Genomic DNA, 26,365 nt, shown 5'->3' with positions numbered 1-26,365 from the left:
CCAGGGCTTGACCCTGGAGACCTCGGATCGAATCCCACGTCGGGCTCCCTGCATGGAGCCTGCTTCTCCCTCTGCCTTGAATAAATGAATAAATAAATGAAAATCTTAAAAAAAAAAAAAAAAAAAAAAGCCTTGCAGACAAGGGGAGGAAAGGGTCCAGGCACTCCCGCGGGCTGCCCCAAGCGCACCTGCGGGAGCTCGGAGGCTGCTGCACGCCCCGCCCCCACCCCTGACGCCGGGTCGCCCGCACCCGGGGCTCCGTGCGGGGCACACGGCGGGCGCCCCAGCCACCGCGGCGGGGAGCGCGGACCCAGCTGCTCCTCCAGCGCCCAGCGCCGCAGAACCGCACACGCAGGCGAGGTGCACCCCGCAAATGAATGGAGGTACGAACGCAGCTCCGAGCTCCCCCAACGCGCGTGCGCAGGCTCGGGGTGGGGGGGGGGTGGGGGGAAACCCGGGCGGCCCCGCCCCCGGCCGCTACCCACCAATCAGCAGGGGCGGCCAGACTTGGGCCCGCCCCGGGCCGCGCCCTCTGCCAATGAGCGAGGTCCGGGCGGCCCGCCGAGCCCCGCCCCGGCCGGCGCACGCCGCTGTCCGCTTGTCAGGATCCCAATAAAGTTCGCCGCGGCTTTGAATCTTTTTTTTAAAGCGCCCGCTGCCGTCGCGGCCGCCGGGGGCGAGAGCGGCCGAGTCCCCGCCCCGCCACTTCCGGTCCCGCCGCCCGGAGCCGGTGCGGCCGACAGGGGCCGCGTCTCGCCGCCGCCGCCGCCGCCGCCGCGGGCCGGGCATGGTGTTGGGCGCCGGGCCCGCCTCGCCTGTCTCGGGGAGCCCAGGTGAGCAGCGGCGGCGGGCGGGCCCGAGGGCGGGCGGGCGGGCGGGCGGGGCCGGGGCCGCGTCAGGCCGGGCCCCACGGCGGGGCTCCGGGGGCCGCCCGCCGCCCGCGCTCACGGCCTGGCTCGCGGGGGAGCCGCAGGGAAACGGAGCCCAAGGTCACCAGCCCGGCGGGGCCGCGGGGCCGCGGGTGGGATCCTGGGCGCGGCCCTGCCCGCCCCGGGCTCAGTTTCCTCGTTTGTCACAGGAGCCCCCTCCCCCACCCCCGCATCCCTCCCCTCCCCCACCCCCGCATCCCTCCCCTCCCCCACCCCCGCATCCTCTCCGGCCCTGGGTGCGGGCAGGACCGGGCCCAGCCGCCCGAGAGTCCGGGTGGGCGCCCGCCGCGGCCCCAGGACCGACTAGGAAGCGGGCGGAGCGCCAGGAGGGCAGGCGGGCCCTGGGAACCGTCAGGCTGAGCAGAAGCTTCCAGAAACGGGCAAGGTGGTGCCTGGGGATGACGGGGGGTGGCGGGGGACGCATGGTCCATCAGCAGGCTGGGGGGTGCCCCGCGGGCGGCTGGAGGAGCTCCCCCCACACTTACCTGCGGCCCAGGTCGTAGGTGATGCGGGAGGGGGCAGGTTAGTGATGCCCGCACGGGTCGGGCTCCCCAAGGGTGGGGCAGCCAACTGGGGCGACTCCCCGGGCGGTGAGGGAGGTTTCTAGGCCCCCCCCACCGCCTCGCCTTCTAAAGGAGGGAGCTGAGTGGACTTGCGTCCCTATAAGGGCCCCTTTGGGTAGGGACGGTGGTTGCCCCCTAGTGACCCGCAGTTCCATATTCTACCCTTTAAGCAGGGAGACTTGCAGATGCCGAGGTGCTCCCCGGCCCCCCTGGGATCCCTGCACAGGTGACATGGCCTGAGGTCGCCGAGTAAATATCATCGCCTGACGATGAGGCTAGCAAACAGCGCCCCGCGCCCTTGGGAATCTTCTCTGGACGGCCAGAAAGCAGGAGGTCCCACCCAGAGGAGGAACTTAAACGGGCCGATTGGGGCTTGTGGGATTTAGAGACTGAGCATGCTGTCTGATGCAGCCGGTCTGTCCCCAGGAATGCCGCCCTAACACGGGGTGGTTTGCAGGAAAGGGGCAGCTCCCTGGTAAAGCCTGGTCTCGGCGGGTGAGGCGTAGTAAAGAAGGAAAAGGGAATCCCGGAGCAACCGCAGGTGTTGGGCGGACCTGTTGGCGGCCTGAGTAATCCTCCTTGTTCGGATCTCTCTGGAGAGTCAACAGCCGCCGCATCGTTTCCGCGTTAGGCCTGTAGGTTTATCCCCACAGGGGCCCGCAGTCATGATACACACGGAGGAAGATGGGGGGGTCATCATATGCTTAGATTTCTCCAAACGCTGGGGAAGTTACTTTAGTATTGTCCTCGACGGACAGCAAGACACAAGTGTCACTGTGGTTTATACCTTGTTCTCAGTGCCCCCGAGTACTTATTAAGGGCCACAAACTTGTTGAAGATTTTGCAAAGCAGGAATCTATGTGGCTGGTAGTGGAGTTGAGTACGGGGCATATTCTCCCGCAGAGAAGACTTCAGTGTGGGGTAGGGTCATAAAAGAATAAGCAGCAGGGCTTCTGGGTGGCTCGGTGGGTTGAGTGATTGCTGGTTTCCACTCAGGTCATGCTCCCAGGGTCTTGGGCTGCGTGCTCAGCAGGGAGTCTGCTTGGGGTTCTGGCTCCCTCCACCCCCAACCCCACCCACCCAACACCCAAAAACCCCAGAATCCTCAGCTTGCAGTGACACAGAGGAGTGTCTTGGTGTGAGCCTTTGTTACCAGGTCTTGCCAGCGTTCTCTGAGTGGCTCCTTCAGCACAGGCCCGCAGGGAGCTGGGTGGCCACCAGGCATGTGCCCTGGCACTCGCTTCTCCGTGCGGCTCTTTGTTACAACTTTCCTAGGGTACTACCTACAGAACTCTCTTTGCTCGTGCTGGGCTTTTGTTTTATTTTTTGCCCTATTTGTATTGCCAAGGTCAGCTAGAGGATAAAAAACAATTGGACTTTGTGAAGGATGCATGTCTTGGTCCATGTCTAGGCAGCCTCACCATGTGGCAGGACTGATGTGTGTGGCGGTGGACTTGGCTGCAGCAGCAGACACTGGTTTGTGATCCAGATCTGCTTAAGGGATTCCTGACAAGATCATTCCAGGTGGGGGCCCAGGTAGGGGCTGAGCAACAGAGCCTGGCTCTGGATGGTGCTGCTGTCTCTGGTAGTTGCAGGCTAGAGCCCCTGTGGGTGTTTGACCGTATTCCCACCCCCAGACCCGGCCTCGTGAGGTTACTGCACCGATGCCTCCCTACCTGGGTAACACTGAGATGTGTGCTGGTTACGGTCCAGGCCGCTGTGTAGGCCTGGGGAGATGGCATGGTCAAGTGGCAATGAAGACACTAGTGTTGGTTGGTTTTCATATTGGTGTCAACTTTATTGAGGTATGACTGAGGTCCATGAAACTGTATATATCCAAAGTATGCAGTTAGATTAGTTTTGATGAGTATATATACTCCTGAAATCCTCGCCACACTCAAGATGAAAATGTTCACGTCATCTCCAGGAGGAAAACTGATGTTTCTGTGGTGACTGCTTCTCGCAGCTGAGTGGCCTCAGACAAGCCAGTTCCTGGACCCCCATCATCACAGGATCTACATCAGTAAATTTAAAAAAAAAGAAAGAAAAAAGAAAAAGTGGGAATTGGGAGCTGGAGGGGGGAACGTTCTTCGACGTTTGAAATTTTAGGAGCTTGTGAATGCTAATGTGTAATAGAACCATCTTTTGAAGCATTTAGACTGTGATTCTTAAAGGGATTAAGTTTGTGTGTGGGTCATATATAATGAGAAGATCATATTCAATTTTTTTTTTTTTAATGGCACAAATAATAGAAAATAAAATCTGACAGTCTTTGGAGAAGGGGGAGATACACAGAAGAAGATGGTGTGAGAAGCTATGTGAGGAACCGGGTTAAAAATGGTCAAAAGTACCAATGGGGAAGGGTATTCTTATTTTGGCTTTCAGGACATTGCCCTCAAACTAAAAGTTTTGTGTTTGGGTCAAGTTTTTCATTTGGAAGTTTTAAATCGTTTTCTTTGGAAAATAATCAGAGTAGTATTGAAAGGAAACAATATGAAAGCAACAATGAAATTATGGAAATATTGGGTTGGTGACCAGTTTTTTTGTGTGTGTTTGGTCTTTATTGTCCTTCCCAGTGAGTTTCGGGGGTGTCTGAAACACAGATGTGTTGGAAGCAGCCAGTGAAGAGAGTCTAGCGTGGGGCATTAATTATAACTTAGTATCGATGTTGATATTGCCTAAAAAATGTAAATAAGACACAGCATAAATAACTGCAAAGATGCTTCTTAAGGTTCCAGCCACACCTTTGTTAAAGGAAGAAGGAAAGGAAAGCATTGTGTTGGTCCCTCCTCACCAGGGCTGATGCTGCCCTCAGTCTGCGATGGGCTAGGCGCAGGGGCCACACACACACACACACACACACAGGATCGTGGTGCCTGCAGCAGAGAGGGGCACACTTGGCCGGCAGACAGTGGTGACCCGATGTGGAACCCCAGACCGTGAGCTTCCCTAGACCGCCGGGGCTTTGTCACCACCGTGTCCTAAGGCCTGGTGCGCAGTCAATGTTAAATGCATGGCTCTCCCTTTTTAAAATTTTCGTACTTTAAAAAATTAGACTTACGGAGGATGGCATAGAGATTTCCCAAATTAATTATAAAGAATCCAGTCTTATGAATGTACCTTATATGCTGAATTTTTCTGTAACTAAATTGTAGGAAAAAGTTAAGCACCTTTTATCGCTGTTTTCAGTTTCCGGTCATTGTCCAGAGACGTGTCCGTGACTCTGCTTTCGGTCTCTTTCAGGGTAAAGGTAGCAGTGATGCTGACGCTGGCAAGCAAGCTGAAGCGGGAGGACGGTCTCAAAGGGTCCCGGACGTCAGCCACAGCCTCCGACTCCACTCGGAGGGTGTCTGTGAGAGATAGGCTGCTTGTTAAAGGTAATGCCATCCACGTGAGCTGTTTTCTCTCCTATAACAAGATGAAGTCTGATCGGAGGCTCTTTGGGGATATGAAGCAGCCAGTTGCTGAGTAGAAATACTTACTTGAAGATATTTTAAAATATAATAACTTATCACTTACAAGGGCTTTGAACTGTGGGAATACTCACAACAAGAAAACGGTGTGTCTTGCACACTTGGAATATGCTCTGTAGGGGCTGCCAGGGTGCTGGTGGGAGGATTATGGTACTGACAGCCCGCACGCCCGAGACTCTGCTCCCAGTGCTATCAGCATCTGACTGGGGGGCGTAGGAGGGAGGGTCTTCCATTCTCGTGCTCGGTCACAAGGAGTTCCAGAGTCCCTCTCCCGACACCTCAGCACTGGTTTCTAGTCTGTGAAGGGAGGGAGTGGAATTCAGTAATCTCTTAGGATCCTTCTGTACTTTATTCAAGTCACAGCCTGAGGAGAGCCTTGTACAAAACTAGTTCCCTTCACAGAATTGATAACAGAGTGTCCTGGAGCTGCAGTCTTTGCAGGAGGGTTTATATAGTGTGTGTGAGTGTGTGTGCATATGCATGCATTTGTATGGAATTCTGGCGTTCATTCATTGATCAAGCCTACAACTGTCAGGCGCAGAGGCAGTTTCCTGGGGTCATGGGGACTACAGCAGACGAGGAAGAAACAGTTCCTGCCTTAAGAAGCTTAGAAGTTGCAGCACTTTTTACTTTATAAAGGCGTGTGTTTACACTTCTTAAGTGTATAGGAGCTAGGAAGCAAAGAAGGGCTACACAGTTGGTTAGGACCACCTGTGTTTGTGTCATATCTGGTATTCACCATGAGCTTGCTGGCACTTGTGCATCCTGACACAGTCCTAACGGCAGGAGAACTGGGGCGGGTGTATGCACTGCTTGTCCTTCTCGGAAAGGCAGCACCACTGAGCTTGGCAGGAGTGGGACCAGGAAGGTCTCAGGGTCAGAGAGTCTTCAGCAGTGCGCTCTTCCTTATTCTCTCCCTGTCTCTGAATCTGGCCTTGGCTCTGGTTTATCCAGATCAATGGATGATTGGCTAACGATGGAGTAAGAATTATTTCCTATGTGTTGACATTACCCACTATGCTAGATTGAGTTCAGAATTTGTGATGGCACTGCAGGGGTCCGAGTGTGGGACATGGGCTGCAGCTCCTCACTCGGATGAGCCTGATAGGACTTGAGTGTCTTTCCCAGGTGCTCGCTCAAGGGTTCTTTCTGTGGAGGAAGCCAGGAGCCAAGCAAGCCAGGGAAGGGGTTTGATGTGTTGACGCAGTCCTTAAGTGGAGGAGGGTGTTTTAGTGCCTGGGAGTTACAGTGAGGAAGGCTCAGGTGCTGGCTGAGGAGGAACAGCTGGGAAGCAGCAAGTGGACTGTCTCATCCTCTTCACCGTACCCTTGTCCTAGTTAATAGCAGCTCTTACACATGGAGCACTTGAGACCAGGCCCTCTGTTGGACACTTGATGGGGCAGTTCTTGTTTGCTTTTGGCTAAGCCTTGCCAGGTGGGTGCTTTATTCTGCAGCTGAGGGACTGAGACCCAGAGACGTTAAGAAACTACCCAAATTACAACTTTATTGTAGCAGCACAGCCAGACCCACATTCTGGGGTGGGGCAGGCTCTTGGGGGACCAGACCCAATAAGCAAAAACTGAATGAGCAGAACGGAAGTGCAGGTCCACTGGAAAGAGCACTCAGGAAGGCGCAAGGGCTCCTGCACACCTTCCACATGCTCAGGGGATCACTTGGCAGCTCTTAAATGGCTCTTGGGCCAGATGCAGCCCAGAGGAGCCCATGGAGGCTCACAGAGCTAGACTCCAACCCGGTTCCTTGGACACGTGTCTTTGGCTGGGTCTACAGGGCCTTGCTAAGGTCTTTTGGCTCTCTCATCAGAGAGAGGTACACAACCACCTCCTGGGGTCATCTGTTTCCATCCTCCAAGGCACTGGTGATTATCAGGTTTCTGGGGGTGGTTGTGGGCAGCAGGGCTCAGTGTAACACGCACCTCATGTGGCCTACTCCCTCCTGCCTCAGGAGGCTGTTGGACCCGGCTGGGCTGGCTGAGTGGTGAGCAGTTTGGGTATGTGGTGGAGGGTGGGTAGAGAGCAAGAGTGGGCCTGACTTGAGAGAGGGAGCTGTGAAAAACAGGTGCATAATGAAGGATGCTCGGATGGTCCATGATCTCCTGGCCTGCACCTACAGCACTCCTTTGCTTGGGGGAGGTCTTCATTCTGGGGATTTCTGATGGTGGACGTGGTGTGTGGAGTCCAGGAGTTTGTGGCCTTGTGAGGCACTTGAGGGGTGATTATGGTGAAGTCCTTTCTAGGGGAAGCCCCCTGTGGGGACTCTGAGAAAATGTTGAATTCCAGATTGCTATAGTCAGGACCATCATCCTGCACTGTGGCTTTGGCTCATGTGGGAATGTGACTCTTGAGGATCATTAGGTTGTAGAAGAGTATGTTTCATGTGCCTAGGGATTCGGTGCCATCGCTGGAGTCCTAGGAGTAGGGGCTTTGGCGTTGGGATAGTTATAAAGGAGTGTTCCTGGGACTGAGATCAGTGGAGGGAGATGAAGGACTCCAGAGCAGACAGAGCAAGAAATTGAGCTCCGGGGAAAGCCCCGGACAGCCTCTGCTCAGGGCAGGTGTAGCCTTCAGAGCAGCCCCCAGTCAGGCGAGATGGTCAGGTTTTTCTGCTCTGCGTGGATCATTTTTCACAGGGGCTGCCCTGAGAGGGGCGAGGGGCCTGGGGTGAGGGGGTCTGTGCAGCCCACAGCCCCTGGAAAGACAGAGCTGAAGGCTATCTGCTGAAAGCCCTGTTGGGGTGGGGTGGGACAGGAGGGCTGTATATCCCATAGCCCAAAGGTGTGGGATCCAGCTTGGTGCAATGGCTATAGGATTGAACTGTTGGGTGAGGGCGATTGAAGGTTGGCAGGGACAGTTGGTGCTCGTGGTGAGGGCCAGTAGTGGTGCAGAGCTGTAGCTCCTGTTCCTTTTCTTCCTCTGGAAGGCTGGAGTCCACTCTCCTTGGAAAAACCATAGCCTGCCTTGGAGCAGCTGGCCAGGGGAGGCCTCTACTGTGCTGGCACCTTGGTCACACCAGATTTTCATTTGCACCCCTCAGGTAACTCCAGGATGTCCTCCAGGCTGGAACTGGAGAGATGCTTGTAGCAGCAGCCCCTGGAGGGTATAGAACCATCCTAGGAGCTGGGGCCACTGTGGAGAGTCAGATCTGGGCATGGCTGGGCCTAACTGGGGAGCTATCACAGGTATTTTTAGCCACAGGCAGATGGTGCGGAGTTCCTGGTGGACCTTTGTGGGGCCACTGAGTCTATCAAGTTCTAAGTCTGATGGTGCTCCCCACCTACCACAAAAAGCCTAGCAGGGTCCTGGCTAGAAGCAGCATAGCACGGTAGTATAATGGGAGTGTGTGTGTCTCCTTGTTCCTTCATCTTTTCGTTCAACAGACATTTTAGTCCCTGCTGTGTGCCAGCCTACTGTTAGTGACCCCTGAAGACCCCAAGGAGCTCCAGGCTCACTGGCAGGAGCAACCTTTCACCTGTTAGTCTTCTTTATTTTATTTTTTTTTTTAATTTTTTTTTTTAATTTTTTATTTATTTATGATAGTCACAGAGAGAGAGAGAGAGGCAGAGACACAGGCGGAGGGAGAAGCAGGCTCCATGCACCGGGAGCCTGATGTGGGATTCGATCCCGGGTCTCCAGGATCGTGCCCTGGGCCAAAGGCAGGCGCCAAACCGCTGCGCCACCCAGGGATCCCTGTTAGTCTTCTTTAAATGTGGAGACTTGATCGAGCTGCGTTCGGGGTTGGTTCTGGAATCAGGAATAAGAGGGAATGAGTCTGTGTGTACCTTTACCCATACCAGCCCCTGCACCCGGGTGGTTCCTGGTGTTCTGGGGCTGGGCTATGTGGCTCTCCATGCTCCAGGCCTGGAGCAGAGAGGCCTGGTTGCCCACACATGTGTGTTTCATACCCAGTGTCCTGGGTCCAGGTGCCTCCTCAGGGGAGCTGCTGTGTCCACACGAGCAGTTCGGTCACGGGTTGGGCTAGGAAGGGCCCCATTCCAGTGCAGTTCCTGGAAGAGTGGGGGAAAGAGAACTATTTATTGTTCTCCAGAGCTGCTTTCTCCATGCCAGGTCCTGCCGAGGACTCTGGGGGTGGGCTCAGGGCTTGGCTTGCCATGTGGGCAGAATATTCAGAGCACTTAGCAGCATTGCTATATGTATTTTAAAAACTTGAGGGGCCCCTCACTGACTTAGTAGAGCATGTGACTCCTGATCCCTGGGTCGTGAGCTCAAGCCCCATGTTGGGTTTAGACATAAACATAAAATCTTTTAAAATAATAAAATTAAAAGCTGGAGCAGTGGCCTAGAGAGGAAGAGTCCTGCTAAAATGGAGTTAAGGCAGCTGGACCCAAGGTTAACCTTTAAAAATGTTTTGTTGAAAGGTTAAATACCAGTGAAGCTGCCCAGGAGACTTGGTGGCCCCACTTAGGTGTACCCAGTAGCCCAGTGGGGCAGGGAGGATTGTGGAAGGCAGACAGGGTTTCAAGCTGACCTTGTCAGCTCCTTTTGAAAGTGGGGGTGGCATGAAGCCTTGGGTTCCAACCCTATTGATAAGTCTCTGCTGTAGCAGCTATGCTGGCTTTCAGGGTTACAGCCTTGCTTCCTCACAGTGTGGAGGGGACCATGAGTGCTCTGGGCCTGCACTTAGCAGTGTGCTGCTAAAAGGCCCCTCGCCTGAGTGGAAGGGCTGATAGGAGGCTCTGTGGGGTCTTCAGGCCTCAGCTCTGACAGTGCTGTCTCTGTGGAGGGGCTGATGCCCTTAGTTCAAGTGTATCCCAGATAAGAGCGCTGTACATGGAAGCCGAGAGTGCAGAAGGGATGCTCAGTGCATAAAGACAGGCGGAAAGCTAAGAGAGAAAGTTAGAGTCAAAGGAATCTAAGAGGTAGTGGTTCAGGTGGAAGGAGGTACAAGTCTTCTGGGAAGTAGCTGCCCTGCCTAATGGGGCTTGGAGCTGGCTCTGGCCAAGAACCATCTGTGTCTGTGATAGGCGCTTTGTCTTAGCTCAGGTTGTCATAAACAAATACTATAGAGTGGATGGCTTGAGCAACACACCTTTATTTTTCATGTTCAGAAGGCTGGGGAGTCCAAGATCAGGGCATCAGCAGATTCAGTTCCTGGCAAGGACCTCTTACCAGCTCGCAGGCATCTGGCATCTCTTATAAGGGCACTAATCACATTGTGAAGGCCCCACCCTCATGACTTCAACTAACTCTAATCAGTTCTCAAAGGCCCCACCTCTGGATATCAAATGGGAGGGGGAGCAGGGTTAGGGCTTCTAACATAGGAACTTTGCCAGGGAACACACTTTAATGGCTACTGTGGACTACATCAGTCCCATACTATACAGAGAGAAAGGCTTCTCACGTCTCAGGACATGCATAGCAGGAGCACTGCCAGCTTGCTGGCGCATGTACTTAATTTGTCAAGCATTTCCTGAGTACCCTGTGTGTGCTAAGCCCAGGGCCAGGTACTCGGGTTGCAGGGCTGAGTTAGACTGTACGACCCTACCATGAAGAGTGTGCAGATTTGAGTGGCAGGCAGTGTAGAAACAGCAAGAGCACTGTGTTGTGAGCAGCCTTTGGCAGAAAGAGGTGAAGATGTGCCATGTGGGGGCCACTGTGGTCATCCGTGGATTTTGTAATCTGATATTTCAGTGCAGTCATGCTTCAAGTGGGCTCTGTGGTTTGCTCTTTAGTTAGAAAGGAAGAGAGTCTAATTTCTCAGAAGGAAGTTGTGCAGCCACCGAATTGTGAAAGGTGCCCCCTAGAAAGGCTGGGCCAGTAAGGGGTAGAGGTGTTAGCATCTTGGAATGGGTGAGACTTTAGCAGGCTAAAAATATCTGAATTTCTCTCTATTTTGCAGGTAGGGGTTGTGTCTTGCAGGCAGTGAGGTGATACAGGGAAGGACTGCTGCTTTGCAAAGAAGCCTGTCAAGCATATGAAGCAATTTGCTTGTTCCTTTGGTCAGAGACTTCTTGTACATAGATTATAGATTCTAAGGCAATATCCGCTGATATTAATGAATTCTTATACACCATCATTTGACATGTAGAGAAACTGTGTGTCATTTGTGACAACTCCATTAAAATATGTGGCTTATTATATCTTCTGCACTGGACTGAACTAAAATGTTGAGTATCTTTATTGAAATTCTTGTGCTCCCAGGATTGTATTTCTTGCCTGCTCTTGGACCAGAAGCCTGCAGAGGCCCTGACTATGGTGGGGCTCTCCTGGCCCTTGTCTGCTTTCCTTGACTAACACTGAACCTGGAAATGCAATCATAACTCTCACCTTTGGAGTTTAGTTCTAGAATACAATGTGAAGTTATTAAATCCATCTATATAAATAGCTGCGTGTGGGTATTTTAGCATGGCCAAATATTCAGTTGCTACTGATACTTGGGGAGAGTAAAAAATTCAGAGGCGTAGGCCCTATGTAAAACTTTCGGTGTAATGGGTCTGCACAGGATTAGTTGGGTTTTTTGTTTTGTTTTGTTTTAATTCATTTTATTTTTTATTTTTATTTATTTATTTTTAAAGATTTTATTTATTTATTCATGAGAGACAGAGAGAGAGAAAGGCAGAGACACAGGCAGAGGGAGAAGCAGGCTCCATGCAGGGAGCCTGACTGGGACTCGATCCTGGGTCTCCAGGATCACGCCCTGGGCTGAAGGTGGGGCTAAACCGCTGAGCCACCCAGGCCACCCGGGACTAGGAGTTTTAAAAGCTTAGCAGGTACTAGATTCTGGTGATGAGTGCACAACTCCAAGTTCTACTAAAAATTATTGAATCATATGCTAAAAGTGGGTCTATTTTATAGTAAATTGAACCTTACCAAACCTGTTTTTAAAAAGGTTGGGGGATGGTGGGAAAACCAGCAGAAAACTCCCTGGGTGATTGATGTGCAGCTAGGGCAGAGATTCCCTGTCCTATAGTAAGGCTTCCTCCGGCCATAAGCCTCTTTTCCCCATGTCCCATCCCTGTGCTGCAGGGGTCTGGTTCTGTTGCTCGGTCACCACCACGCCCCTGGTCAGTGCCTTGCCGTCCTCCTGTGTCCTGACCTCGCTCTTTGCCGTCCCGTGGCACTAGATGGTCTTCTCAAACATTTTGCTTCTGTTTTGTGGCCCCTTCCTCCTCAAATCTTCTGGGCCTGTTTTTTTATTTTACTGGGTTTTTTAAAGCTGGACTACCAGAATTCTCACAATTGTAGGCAGGACAGGCTCACCAGGCAAAGTCCATTCTGACATCAGTCTCTCAAAACAAGGGCCCCCAAGAACAGTTTCTTCTAAGTTCTCACCAACAAGCTAAGTAATAGTGTAATAAAATATGTAAATGCAGTTTAAAAACATACAGTTTAATTACATAGGTAACACTTATTTTAAAGTGATTAATACGAATGACTTCTCTGAGTGCCCTTTCTAAATACCTGGACCCCAGAGCGAACACATTCAGTGGGTCACCTGTCTGTACCCAGATTCTCGAGCAGCTGTCTTAAAGGCCGTGGGTCTCTCAAACCCTTGGCCTCAGAATGGAGCCATCTGCCAGTCTTCCCACCAACGTACTCCGTGTTCAGCTGTGCCGTGTCACGGCCTCTGCCGTCCCCTTCCCCTCCCCTGTCCGCCGTTCCGTACTTGACATGAAGGAATTGTCGTATCCACGGCTTCTGTATTCTGACTCCCCATTTACTTCGTACTTTCTGTAATCTGGTTTCCGTCTTGCCACCTGCCTTCCTGTTTCCAGTGCGCTTGGCAGCATCAGATCCACATCCGATGGCCTTGACTGGGGACTCATTTCCCTTGGACCAGTCTGTCCCTTGAATCACAGTGTTCCCCGTGTATCTCCTCCTTTTCTACCTTTTGTCGTGAGGGACCCCCTAGCCTTTGTCCTCTACTGTCTGCCGAGCTTGAGCTTCGTTCTTTTCACCAGTCTCCCTTCTGTCAGTCTCAGACTGGTGGCATCACCTCAGGGACTCCTGGGCCCTGGCCGTGCACCCAGGACTTCCTCCTCCCAGGACTGCCCCAGCATGACAGCCCCCTGCCATCTCCGACCCTCCCACCCCACATAGCCGGCAGACCCGCTTGTCCTCTGTGTGCTAGGTCACTCCAACTCTCCCTGCCTTTGCTAGGCCCTTGCTGCGTCACGGAGTGCCCACCTCACAGGTCACCTGACCTCTGCTTTGCCCTTTCTAAAGTTGTCTTCTTGAAGAGAGTGTGGAAACTTTTGTTCAGAAATGTCCCTCTGCTCTCAGTTGCTGCAGATTCAAGATTAGAATTCTAACCCATTCGCCCAGAGCCCTCTGAGATCCTGGCCCTGTTTTTCTGCCGTGTTTCCTGTTGCTCTGTTTTGTACCCATTGCTCTGATTGCACTGCATGCCTTCTGGGTCTGTGCTTGTCTGTGTTCTGTGTTTTTGCACGTCACTAACAGCTTCTAGGAATGTTTTTTTTCTGCTGCTGCTGGACATCATCCTACTTACACTTTAAAGCCTGGCCCATAGATCTCCTTCCTCTAGTCTCCACAGCTGGGGGTGGAGTCCTTGTGCCCCTAGAACCCCAGAGCATGTTCTGTTATGTCTGACAACTTGCCTGCCCACTTATTTCTGGGTACCCCCAGACCTCAGCTCTTAATAGCTGTAGTGGGGGGGGGGGGGTTGCAACCTTGTCTTGACAGAGGGATGCTGGGTTTAGACAGTGAGTGATGATACAAAGACCAAGGCTCCAAGCCCCCCTTCCTTGGGCAGGTGTTTACAGATAGTGGGTTAAGAGCAGAGCCTGGGGCCCCCCCAGCAGGAGGCAGAGTTATTTCTCACTGGAAAAGTTCAAGCACATGCTGGACGAGCCACACAGGAAGACGGGTCTGAAAGAACTGGAAGAGACACAAGGTGCATATATAAATCAGATCCCAGGAGCAGTACTTCTGCTATGTGGGGGAACAAGACTTTCAAAAATACTTCAGTGACTGTTTACCTGTGGGGGATTTCTATGTGAATTTTAAATGATTTTCATTTATGCTAAGTACATTTTCAGGGGCCTGTGACTATATTTGCTGGCATCCTGCAAGTCTCTTTATATATTGAAAACAATTCCATGGCTTGAAGTCTAAACATTAGACAAGTGTAGGTTTTAGTTACTTCAGCGTTCTGGGAGAAGTTGCCAGGTTAGAGCTGGTGGTTTTACGTAGAGACTTGACTGATACTAACAGCAGTCTTTTTGTTTCCACAGAGGTTGCGGAGCTTGAAGCTAATTTACCGTGTAAGTATAGCATCCCCACCCAGACAGTAAGCGCTGCAAAGTAATTGCATGGAGAAGCTTTTTTTGTGTTTTAAAGACCTTGCATAGCCGAAAGCCTGTTTTTCATATGTGTTGGGAGTAAGTTTTAATTTTGTGCAAACAGGTAACAGAATTTTGTCGAATCTCCGGTAAGAACTAGATATTTACCATCTCTGATTGTAGCATGAAGGTGCCTCCTCTCTCCTTGCTGTGGCAGAGATGATTTGGTTGGGTTTTGTATCTCTTCCACAATGTTCTGTCCTGCATCTTTTTTGAGGGAAAAGACCTATAAATCAGTGACAGATGGTCCTGTTTTCATGAGGGACAGTACTACTTTTTGGTCTGGAAAGCGCTTGCCTGTAATGTATCTCCATGCATGAGCTGGGGTGACCACACTGCCCTTAGTTTACTAGGTGTCCTCACCTTGTTTCGTCCTTCCCACTCAGACACATAGACCCACCGTGCAGTCCTCAAGCTCACCTACCAGGCAGTTAATTTATGTGATGTGTCAAAGGTTCTTTTTTTTTTTGTTTTATCATCATCATACTTGGTTAAAAATAATTTTGAGGCTGAGGATGTTTGTCAGTGTGAGTGAAATATTTTATACGTGAGTCTCCTGGTCTGAGTGAATGCTCCAGAGAGCTTGGTCTCTGGTCCACCTGACACAGATAAGCGATGGCCCGTTCCTGCCACCAGCTAAAGTTAGAAGGATGATAGTGGGTGTGACCCTTAAGTGGTTGTGAAATCATTTGAAAGGGTAAGTACACATAGTTTCTTGAAAAATTATTTTTAATGTATGGTATTTATCTGTGGGTGTGGTGGCTTGTGGTATAAAATAGGTTCCTTAGTGTGGCTCTTAAAAATCCCTGAATTGCTTGATCTCAGTTTTCTTCTAGTCAGAACTGGAAGGAATTGTCTTGGGATTCTCTTAAAGGGTGGGTACACACACACACACACACACACACACGCTTATATTTAATCAAACACCACAAAAACGTGCCACTTACACATGGTTCACTTTGTCCTTAAATGTGACTCTTACAGAAATTGTTAGTTTTTAGCTCATAGAAGATAGTTTTAACTTTATCAAAAATTTTGGTTTAAAAACAAACTTTGGGGGTGCGCCTGGCTGGCTCAGTCGGTGGAGCACATACTTGTGAGCTTACTTAGGGTTGTGAGTTCAAGCCCCATGTTGGGCAGGAAGCCTACTTAAACAAAAAAAAAGTGAAAACAATTAAACTGTGTAATTGACTCTCAAACCAGGATTTTAAAATCTTTTTTTTTTAAAGATTTTATTTATTTATTAATGAGAGACGCAGAGAGAGAGGAAGGCACCCCGTAGGGAGCCGGATGTGGAACTTGATCCTAGGACTCTGGGATCATGCCGTGAGCCGAAGGTGAATGCTTAACCGCTGAGCTACCTACACATCCCTCAAACCAGGATTTTGACTAAACACTTTAGTTTTGAAAAAGGCATCTCCCTAGCCTTGATGGCTAAGATATCTGATTAAGAAGACTACATACTATCTGTCTCTTCTTACTTTCTCCCCACCCTCTGGGCATCAGAGTGGGAGAAGTCTAAATTAATTCATACCAGTAGGCCGTGCTTCCCAAAAGTACACAATTCATTACTCTAAAGAGGAAACGAGAAGCCACCAAAGAATAAATCTTTAGTATCTGTTTAATAACCTCTCTAAAGTATTAACTAAGAAAAACAAGATAACTTGCCATGTAGCAGAGTGCTGCTTAGTAATCATTCAGGACTAGTTTGGAGCTCTGTACATGCAGGTTTGTAGAAGTTTCTCTGTTGGCAAAAAATACATCTTTCAGGTATATGGAAATACAAGATGTAAGATGTTAGCCCATGCGTGCAGGCCGAGGAAAAGCTTTGAAGTAAAGCAAAAACCTGACTTTTAACTTGTTATTGTTATTAGACTTTTTTGAGCTTTAAAATGTTTAGTTCTTTTCAGTAGTTGTTTGTTACTACCTTGATAACTTCTTTATTATTGGTGGGCCAAACTATTCTAGAGAGGCAGATTTCTCTATCTATCCCTTCATTGAAACAAAGGAGAAAGAATGAAAACAAAGGAATGCTGCCAACTTCAGCTAATCAGTGAGACAGTTCCCAAGCCCTTGTGCTATGTTTCTGTTGCATATATCTTACTGAAAGATAGCACTTATCATTTCAAGTCAAGATTAGGAAAAATGAAACCCATTCTGATTATTCCAAATACAGTTCACATGTGTGGTTTGGGTAAAAGTCTTGAACTCCATGGCTCCCAGCTTCATTAATTGTAAAATAAGTGATGTGACAATGTAGTTGCTAAGACCCCTTCTTGCTCTTCTAGATTGTTACCTTTTACTCTACAATGATTTTTTGAGGGATTGGTAAGAAAAAAAAAAAAAAAAAGAAAAATCCCGTGGCTTTTATGCATCACACCTGGCATGTTCATGAAGTAAAGAAATGAGACATGATGTATGAAGAAGAGTCATGAATAGTCTATAATTTGAGAACAAAATCTTCTGTTGATAACCTGTGTGATCCTGGGCTGGTCGCTGAACCTCTCTGCACCTTTGTGTTATCTCGTGTTTGAGGACACTGAACTAGATGATCTCTAACGGCCATTTCTAAGTCTAAATTTGAATCCTCCTGATTTTTTATGAAATTTCATACCATTGTAAAACTAGGCAAATCTTTCCAGTGGGACTGAAAGGCAGTAGGTAACCCAAGGAGTTTAGCATATTTTCTGAATTTATAAAACATGGACAATTTCTACATATATTCTTTCCCGATTTAGTGCATATTTATTCCTTGTGTATTTACCATTCGTCAGTATCATTGTTTTGAAGGAAGCAGATGTAGGGTGTAGCCACCTTTCCTTCTCTGTACCACTAGCCATTAGCTCTTCTCCGAGTGAGAACTCCTTGTCCTGATTTACCAGACCCTTCTGGTGTGGTACAGTGGGCATAGGGTGTTGCCATCTGAGCAGAGCATCATTTCACCAACAAAGCTAGCTGAGCTACCAGTTGGGTTGTGAAGTCTTCCCCTTCCACCTGACCCTCTTTCTTAAATGCCATGGTAAACTCTGGGCGTGAGTTAACTTCATGGGCACCCTTATTTTGAACTTCTGTTGACTGTGGTGGGTATGAATAAGTATGGTAGTGGGTGAAGAGCTCAGAAGTTTGGCCTGGGTTCTCCTGGTTTTGCCATGTTTAGTTAGCCTTACCCACATTTATTAATCTCCTTGAGATGTAGTTTTCTCTTTTCAGAGTAAAGTAGCATAATTCTTAAAGTTAATGGAAAGATCTTAATAGTGACTATTTAAGGGATGAAAGAAATCATCTCAATTTAGAATTAACAAATAAAAAACTGGCAAAATTACAGATTTGCAGTTTAAGCACAGTGGCACAATTATTGTCAAACCAAGAGCAAGGAGGAATCTCTAGACTCCTGTAGCACCTTCAGCTCCATGTGTATTTCAAGGTTAGCCTCCATGTAAGGGCTGCTGCTAGCTGTCAGACTTTCCTGATGTGCTGTTTCTTTTGCAGGTACATGTAAGGTGCATTTTCCTGATCCAAACAAGCTCCATTGCTTTCAGCTAACTGTAACCCCAGGTAATATTCTTACATACTTAAGTGTTAAAGTGATTTTCCAACAGCAAAGTATAAAGACTGCCCAAATCTAGAATCCTTGGCTTGATTTGTCCTCTCACTTTGAAAGTTGTGACAGTTACAACTATTGCACCTGAAGACAAGATCTGTGCTTTGTAGTCACGTAAAGCAGAATAAAGAGAGTCTGTGGCATTCAGGATATACTCCAGAAACGAAGTGCAGACTTCAACAGCTAGAACGAAGGGCCACAGAGGCTGTTGGTATACCATGAAGGGTGAGCTTTGAAATCATAACTGAGTTCTGATCCTGCTCTGCCATTTTCTGGCAGTGTGATCGTGGTTCAGTTGCTTCATAACCTCTTTGCCACAGCCCACCCCGCTAGAAAGTGGGGATCAAATAGGACCTATCTCACGGGACAGTTACAGTGATTAAATAGATTATGTATGTGAGGCATTTCAGCCCAGGGTCTGGCACAGGCAAGTAAGCAGAATACCAGCTATCTTCATTAGGACTGGTAAGTCTCCAAGCTCCAGGTGCTTGGGAATGGTCACCTGTACCTCCTTGGTCAGACTGGGCTGCAAGAAGGAAGACTTGGGTTTTTTCTCACTGCAGTGCAGCTCTGAATATTGCAGATTCCAGCCCGGCACAGACCACCAGTGTTTATGTTGGGCAGAGGGTGCTGTGCTGTGAGCAGCCGGTGCTGCTGTGGAGTGGGTGGGGAAGGGAATGTGAGGAAATGGAGGGTGTTGTTTTACTTGGGGGATGGAAAGGGAATGAGAAACTGAGAATAATGAGTCACTAGCTAATTAGAAAGTGAAAGAGAATACAGAATTTCAGTAGGCGATAATGAACCCACAAATAAGACCTGGCAATTGTCTCCCTGCAGGTAGGATATATTATTTTCTGTGGAAGATGTTTTATAATAACAAGAGAAATCCCATTTTCAAAATGTGCTTGAAAACAAAAGCTCGGTAAATCTGCTTGGTGACATCTCTGGACATGACCGTAAACTCAGTCTGGTACCATTTGAACGAAGAAAGCACCAGGAGGGAGTTCATTATCAGAGCACAATCAGTAGAAATGGGGCATTCCACGTGCCTGACATGGAGAGGTAGCTGAAGCTCAGGACTTTAAGCTGGGAAATGATGAAAATTATAACCCTTCTTTAGCCACCTCCATAAAACATTGTACATTGTGCTGTTTTTAGCAAGGGGTATTGAGTACACTTTAATGTTTCTTGGTGACCAGGGTCACCATTCCGAACATCATATACTATTACTGTTGAGTAATGCAGAGTATTTTCAGAAATTACTGTGGTGATTGAGATTGGTTCTGTGTATACTAAGTGGCCTCAGACTGTGTGTTTGTAGTAGAAACGTTTTCTCTAGTCTGCTTTTCCAGGGCATTTTCAGTGTCTGGCAGGGATTCTGTGCTCTGCCCTCTGCCCAGGCATGGGCTCCATGGTCCTTCCTAGCCACTCAGAGGCCTTTGTTGAATTTACTGGGCTTGTTACCATCTTACATGGCTTTGTGTCGGGTCCAGCCTCTGAATAAGAATTTCTCCTTTGTTTTTTCTTTTTCTAACTGATTTTTTTTTTTTTATGGAATTACATGGATGTCATGTTACTAAGATTATGTACATGACACCATCTTTGATCTTATTCTTGAAGGTGGAACACAGTTGTTAACAGTTTTGATATTCACTGTTCCATCAAATTAAAAAAAAAAAAAGTTAACCTTGTGTTTTGTTGCCTGTAACTACTTCATACCTTATTAGTATTTATATTTGTAGTAAGCGCACATCAGGGACGCGATGATCACACTGAGCTGTGTGCTCAGCAAGCACTTCAGATGCTATGTGTATGCCTTTGTTTTGCGGTATTAGTGAGTCGAAAAGCTGCTGTGGCTCCTGCCCTTTGTTTTTAAGAGAAACGTGGCAGAGATCTGCCATCCCTAAAAACTTGTCTAATATCATGGTCTTAAAACAACTTTTGGAGTCATGCTCCTCTTAGTATTGGGAAGAAATGATAGAGATACACCTAAGTGATCAAAGTTTTAACCATATGTGAAGCAGATGGTTTTGAAACTGGCTCTTTGACAGCAGCCAGTAGTCTGAACCCTCAGTATTTAATAAGATCAAGATATTTTGGTTGTCAGGGTGGGAGAACTATATCTGTATTTGAAGCTCAAAGCTCTTTTTTACCTGGCTCTTGGCAAGAAAGTTCCTGTTCATGCTTGGTAACATTTCCATAGTTTTGTTTTTAGAATGTCCCTCATGCTTGAGAATCATTGTACTCTTCAGAGAAAAGATGGAAATGTGTTTTGGTAATAGAGGAAAAGAAAATAACTGAATTTAAAAAGGGAAAAAAGTCTCTACATCAACTCAAAAGTAGGAAAAAATACTAGTAAGTGAAATGTATCAAGACAAAGCCACTTAAAGACTTGCTGAGATACTTCCTTGGAGTCTTCAGCGAAGTTGGAGGGATAGTTTGAAAAACCGGGCCAGGTCGTAGTTGCCCAGCTGACTTGTGAGGATCCCCTCAGCCTGCCCCACTGTAACATAGAGCTTTTAGGCAGAGGAGAGCATGGACTTCTATAACTTTTTTTTTATTTTAGTTTTTACTTAAAAAAAAAAAATGAACAAGGGGTGGTGGAAAGGGAGGTGGGCAGGGGGTTGGAGTGACTGGGTGATGGGCACTGAGGGGGGTCTTGATGGGATGTGCACTGGGTGATATGATATATGTTAGCAAATTGAACTCCAATTAAAAAAAATTCAAAAAAATTTTTAAGATTTTATTTGTTTATTCATGAGAGAGACAGAGAGAGAAGCAGAGACATAGGCAGAAGGAGAAGCAGGCTCCCTGTGGGGAACCTAGTGCAGGACTCAATCCCTGGATCCTGGGATCACAGTCTGAGTCAAAGGCAGACACGCAACCACTGAGCCACCCAGGCCTCCCTAGTTTTTACTTTTTAAATAGATTTTACTGAGGTATAAAAAAACAAAATGTACTAATTTGGACTGTTTGGCTTAGTAAGTTTTGAAAAAAATGTGTACACCTGAGTAACCATAACCCCACTAAAGATATTTCTGGCATTTACAAAATTCCCTTCTGCCTCTGCAGTCAGCTTCTTGCCCCTTGGCTATCCACCCCAAATTCCTTTTTGATTTGTTACCATGAATGACTTTTGTCAGTTCTTGAATTTCATATAAATGGAATCTTATACATATATTCTTCTCTCTGACCTCTTTCATACAAGATGATTCTAAATTCATATGCATATATCAGTGGTTTCTTTTTGTTTTGTGACTGTACCATTAATCCTCATTTTCCTATTCATGGACATTTGAATTCTTTTCAGCTTTTCACTATTATGAATACAACTGCTGTTAACATTTTCATACCATCCTTTTTATACTCCTATTTTTCATTCATTCATTTTCTTTTTAATTCCATTTGAGTGAAACTTGAGTCACAGGAAGATCTGTTTAGCTTTTTAAGAACTTTCTGAATGGGTTGTACTATACACTGATCAGCAATGTATGAGAAATTCCAATTGTTGTACATACTTCTCAGTATTGTGATATGAATAGTATTTCACTCTTGGTTTTAGTCTGCATTTCCCCAGTGCTGGGATTTTGATTGAGACATTGTTGATAATATAGGTCAGTTCTGCAAGAAATGACATCTTCACAGTGTTGTCTTCAGTGCATGAGCATGTGAATGTCTCCACTTACTTAGATCTTCCTTACTTTCTCTCAGCAGTGTTTTGTACTTTTCAGTGTAGGTCTTGCAAATACTTGTTGAGTATGACACCAAGTATTTCACGGTTTATAAGCTGTTGTAAATGGTATTTTTTTAATTTCCATTTCACTTGTTACTAATTATATAAAAGTATAATTTGTTTTATATATTGATCATGTGTCCTATTATATTGCTAAATTCACTTAATACTAGTAGCTTCTTAATATATTCTTAGGATTTTTATTTTTTTATTTTATTATTATTATTATTATTATTATTATTATTATTTAAAGATTTTACTTACTTATTCATGAGAGAGAGGCAGAGACACAGGCAGAGGGAGAAGCAGGCTCCATGCAGGGAGTCCAGTGAGGGACCCAATGCTGGGACTCCAGGATTATGCCCTGGGCTGAAGGCGAGCGCTTAACCACTGAGCCACTTGAGTATCCCTATTCTTATGATTTTTATATCCGTGATCATTGCATCCATAATAAAGATGTTTTTACTTCTTTGTTACCAGTATGTATGCCTTTAATTTCTTTTTCTTATTGCACTGGCTGTGACCTCCAGTATAGTGTTGAATAGAGGTAGTGGGAGCATTCATTGGTCTTTCCTTTTTCCTAATCCTAGGGGAGAAGCACTCATTATTCACTGAATATGATGTTAGTTACAGAGTTGTTGATTTTTTAAAAAATATGTGCTTTATCAGGTTGAAGAGTTACCTTTTTTCCTCATTTGCTGAGAGTTTTTATCTTTTATTTGTTTAATTCTTGTTAGTGCTTTTTCTGCATCAATTGACATGATCATATGATTTTTCTCCTTTATTTTGTAAATATGGTAAATTACGCTTAATGATTTGTGAACATTAAATCAACCTTATGTTCCTGCCATGAACCCCACTTGGTCATAATACATTACCCACCTTCTTTATACTGGTAGATTAAATTTGTTAATATTTTGATACAGAATTTTATGTCAGTATTCATGAGGAATGTTGATTTTTATTTTTCTCTTCTTATGATTATTTTGTCTGGTTTTGGCATCAGAGCAATGCTAGCCTGGTAGAATAAATGAATAAGTGTTCCCTCTTTGCTGAGAGTTTGTATAGGATTGGTATTATTTCCTATTTAAATATTTGGTAAAATTCACCAGTTAAATAGTCTGGACCTAGAGTTTTCTTCTGGAAAGTTTTTACTTAGGAGTTCAAAAATAGACACAATCATTCACCTTCTATATTAAGTCAACTTTAGTAATTTATTTTTCTTCTAAGGAATTTGTTTCACATAAATTCTAGAATTTACTGATTTAAAAGTTGTTCAGGGTATTCTTATTCCACTCTTGTATATAGGATCTGTACCAGTGTCCCCTTTTTCATTCCCAATATTGGTAATGTGGGTCTTCTCTTTTTCTTGATCATGTTAGCTTAGGGTTTAGCCAGTTGATCATTGCAAAGAACTTTTGTTTTTCTCAATTATTTGTCCATTTCATTGATTTCTGCTCTTTGTTATTCCCTTCCTTATATTTTTAGTTTAATTTGCTTTTCTTTTTCTATCTACTTTTTTAAAAAAGATGTTACTTATTTATTAGAGAGAGAGAGTACTTATGTGCACTTATGAGTGGGAGGAAGGGCAGAGGGGGAAAGAATCGTGACTGTGTGCTGAGCACAGAGCCTGACATGGGATTCCCATCCCATGACCATGAGATCATGATCTGAGCTGAAATCAAGAGTATGTCTCTTAACCAACTGAGCCACCCAGGCGCCCCCTTTTCCCACTTTTTTCTTTTTTAATTTTTAAAAAATTTTATTTCTTTTCCCACCTTCTTAAGGTGGAAACTTAGATCATTGATTCAAAGAACTTTTTCGAAGCAGTATTGGGTGAAGTGTAAGTTACACGTTTAGCATAATGCTTTTGAATTTCACCTGTGTTGCATTAATCAGTATTTATTATCTTTTTTTGATGAGTTGTAATTCTGTTTGAGTGTATACCAGTTTATCAGTTCACCAGGTGATAACCTGTGTTGTGTTGTTTCCACATTAGAACCATCATGTGTAAAGTTGCTGTAGAAACCTTTGTGTGCAGGTCTTTGTTTGCCAGTATGTTTTTATGTCTCCGGGCAGTGGAATTACTGGGTTATGCAATGAGTAAGTTTAACTTCATAAGACACTGCTATATAGTTTTCCAGAGTGTAAGTACTATTTTGCAGTCCTGCTTGCAGTGAAGAATTCCATTTACCTTACATTCTTTCTGACAACTGGTATTATCAGTCTTTTCAATTTTAGCCCTTTTGGTGGGTATGTATTTCATTGTGACCTTATTTGCATTTTTCTAATGACTAATGGTGTTGAGCCTCTTCTCCTGTGAGTGTTTGCTATTTGTGTATCTTTCTTTGTTCAAGTGTCTGTTCAGATATTTTTCCCATTTAAAAATTGGGTTGTTTGTCCTGTTATTGAATTGTAAGGTTTATATAACTGGGATATAATTTCTTTATTAGATTTGTATGTGTGTGGGGGGGCTTAATGGTTAATAACATCTTTTTTTAATCAGATTTACATATAAAAATTCTGACTACAGAATTCTATAGCTTCATGGTAAATCTTGTATTGTTTGTGTGTGTATTCACCTAAATTTTTCCTAAATGTGTTGTTAGATTGCATTTTCTTAATTTGAACATTTAATTTATAAAAACTCCCTAATTGGGAGGGTGTCTGGGTAGCTCAGTCAATTAAGCGTCTGCCTTCTGCTAAGGTCATGATCCCAGGGTCCTGGGTTAGAGCCCTACATTGGGCTCCCTGCTTAGTAGGGAACCTGCTTCTCTCACTCTGCCCCTCCCCACTGCTTACTCTCTCCCATATAAATAAAATCTTTATAAAAAACAAAGCTCCCTCCCCTGCCCCCTCCCAAAAAAACCCCACCAAACTCCCTAACTGGCACATGACAATAAAAGTGTAGCTTACATTGAGTAATAAAATTTTATCTGTTACCCCTATTAATGTTTGGTTAATGGTCCCTTCTTATGTTTGTTGCAGAGCTGTGGACTTACAGAAAGTTTCTAAATATGAAATACAGTAAGATCCCAATTTCTGAACAAAGGAATATGGTTGATAAGCCTGAAACATGGGTTTCTTTCCATTTAGGAATATTTGGAACAACATTTAAATAGTCATGGAGATTTTAAAAGATATTGAGATGGAGCAGAGCACTGAAGCAGGCCCTTTGCCTTGACCTATACTGCAATCCTAAAGAACTTTCTTGGTCGTTTGTGGTTAGCACATCAAGGTTTCAGACCCAGAACGTACTCTCCCTGGTTCTTTCTAGATTGACTTTTAATTTTAATATGGAGATAACCATCTTGAGGAGATAAATTTGAAGAGGAACAGCCTTTTCCTGGTAATGTCTTCCTTTAGATAACCCTAGAAATACAGGTGGCAATTCTTCTCTTTTTACGTGTGAAAGAAGAGCAATGTGAGCTTTTAAATACTGTCAGTTATCAGCTTTTGCATCGGCTCACCTTTGTTAGGAAAACATTCACTGCTCTTTTCTTGGCTGCTTCTAGGAGCTGTGTTGACATGATGCTTCTTTGCTTACCATCCTGTGTGTCTGCTGCACACCATTCTTAGGCTGATTTCTGCCCCCTCACACATAACTCCGAGGCACATTCTTTCCCAGGACACTCAGATTTTCTCAAGTGGCAGTGAGATTAAATGTCTAACTTGCTGTTTGTTTGTTTCTTAAGATTATTTATTAATTTATTTATGAAAGACACAGAGAGAGAGAGAGGGAGAGAGGCAGAGACACAGGCAGAGGGAGAAGCAGGCTCCATGCAGGGAGCCTGACCTGGGACTCGATCCCAGGTCTCCAGGATCAGGCCCTGGGCTGAAGGTGGTGCTAAACTGCTGAGCCACCTGGGCTTCCCTAAGTTGCTGTTTTTAAAGCTGTCCATTATTATGCTTGAAGTATATTCTGATGGTCACCAGTAAAAACAAATATAATGTGTATAAAACTGTTTAGCTTTTTCGCATTGTAAAAATTGCCATCACTCTTGGTTTCCTGTCCCATCTGTTAGTGCCTTTCATGTGGCATAGGCCTTTTTTTTTTTTTTTTAATCTTTTTCAAAAATCATGTGTAGCAGAGGTCTGATTGACAGTTCACTGTTCTGGAGTGTTCTCTGCATCTTGACAAACACCGTGTGTAACCACCAGTACACCCTAGACACAGGAGGTTTCCATCAGCCCAGGAAGGTTCCCCTGGCGATCGTTGTTCCTGTCGTGCTATATCAATAGGCTGAAACAATATGTAGCATTTTGCAAGTGGCTTCGTTGACTTAGCACAGTGCTCTGAAGAGTCCTCCATGTGTCACCATTGCCATTGGCTGCCACTGAATTTGAAGATGGAGCAGGAGCCTCTTGAAGCTGGAAGGTGAAGGACAAGGATTTTACCCAGAGCTGCCTAAAAAGAGCACAGCCCTGCCCACTCCCTGACTTTAGCCCCCTGCCACCCATTCTTTTTTCCCCATCTACAGAAGTTAATAAATTTGTATTGTTTAAGCCACTGATTTTGTGGTGGGTCATTATAGCAACTGTATTTTCCAATTATATAGGCTAGTGAGCCAATACAGAGAGCTAAGCTTTCTCTGCCTCAGGTGATCCAAGAAATTCAAAGACCTCCTGTTTTGTTTTTTAAAAAGTAGTTTTTTAACTTAAGGTTTTACAGTTTGTTCTGTGATCCATTTTTAGTTCATTTTCTATATGTTGCACAAGGGTCTAGTTT

At 46.1% G+C, this 26,365-nt stretch overlaps 1 protein-coding gene across 1 annotated transcript in view; it reads left to right on the top strand.

The window, feature by feature from the left end:
• The first annotated feature begins 676 nt into the window (after positions 1 to 676).
• UBE2F (ubiquitin conjugating enzyme E2 F (putative)) overlaps positions 677 to 26,365 on the top strand; it is a 54,940-nt gene continuing 29,251 nt past the window's right edge. Inside the window, exons 1-4 of the mRNA XM_041765993.1 lie at positions 677 to 833; positions 4,736 to 4,869; positions 14,195 to 14,224; positions 17,792 to 17,857. Coding sequence (XP_041621927.1) covers positions 4,752 to 4,869; positions 14,195 to 14,224; positions 17,792 to 17,857 — 214 coding nt within the window. The 5' untranslated portion in view covers positions 677 to 833; positions 4,736 to 4,751. The remainder of the gene's footprint in view (positions 834 to 4,735; positions 4,870 to 14,194; positions 14,225 to 17,791; positions 17,858 to 26,365) is intronic.

Source organism: Vulpes lagopus, chromosome 8 (genome assembly GCF_018345385.1).
Source record: "Vulpes lagopus strain Blue_001 chromosome 8, ASM1834538v1, whole genome shotgun sequence".
Taxonomy (NCBI): Eukaryota; Metazoa; Chordata; class Mammalia; order Carnivora; family Canidae; genus Vulpes; species Vulpes lagopus.
Note: the sequence above shows the minus strand (reverse complement) of the source record. Positions and strands in the feature narration are given on the sequence as shown.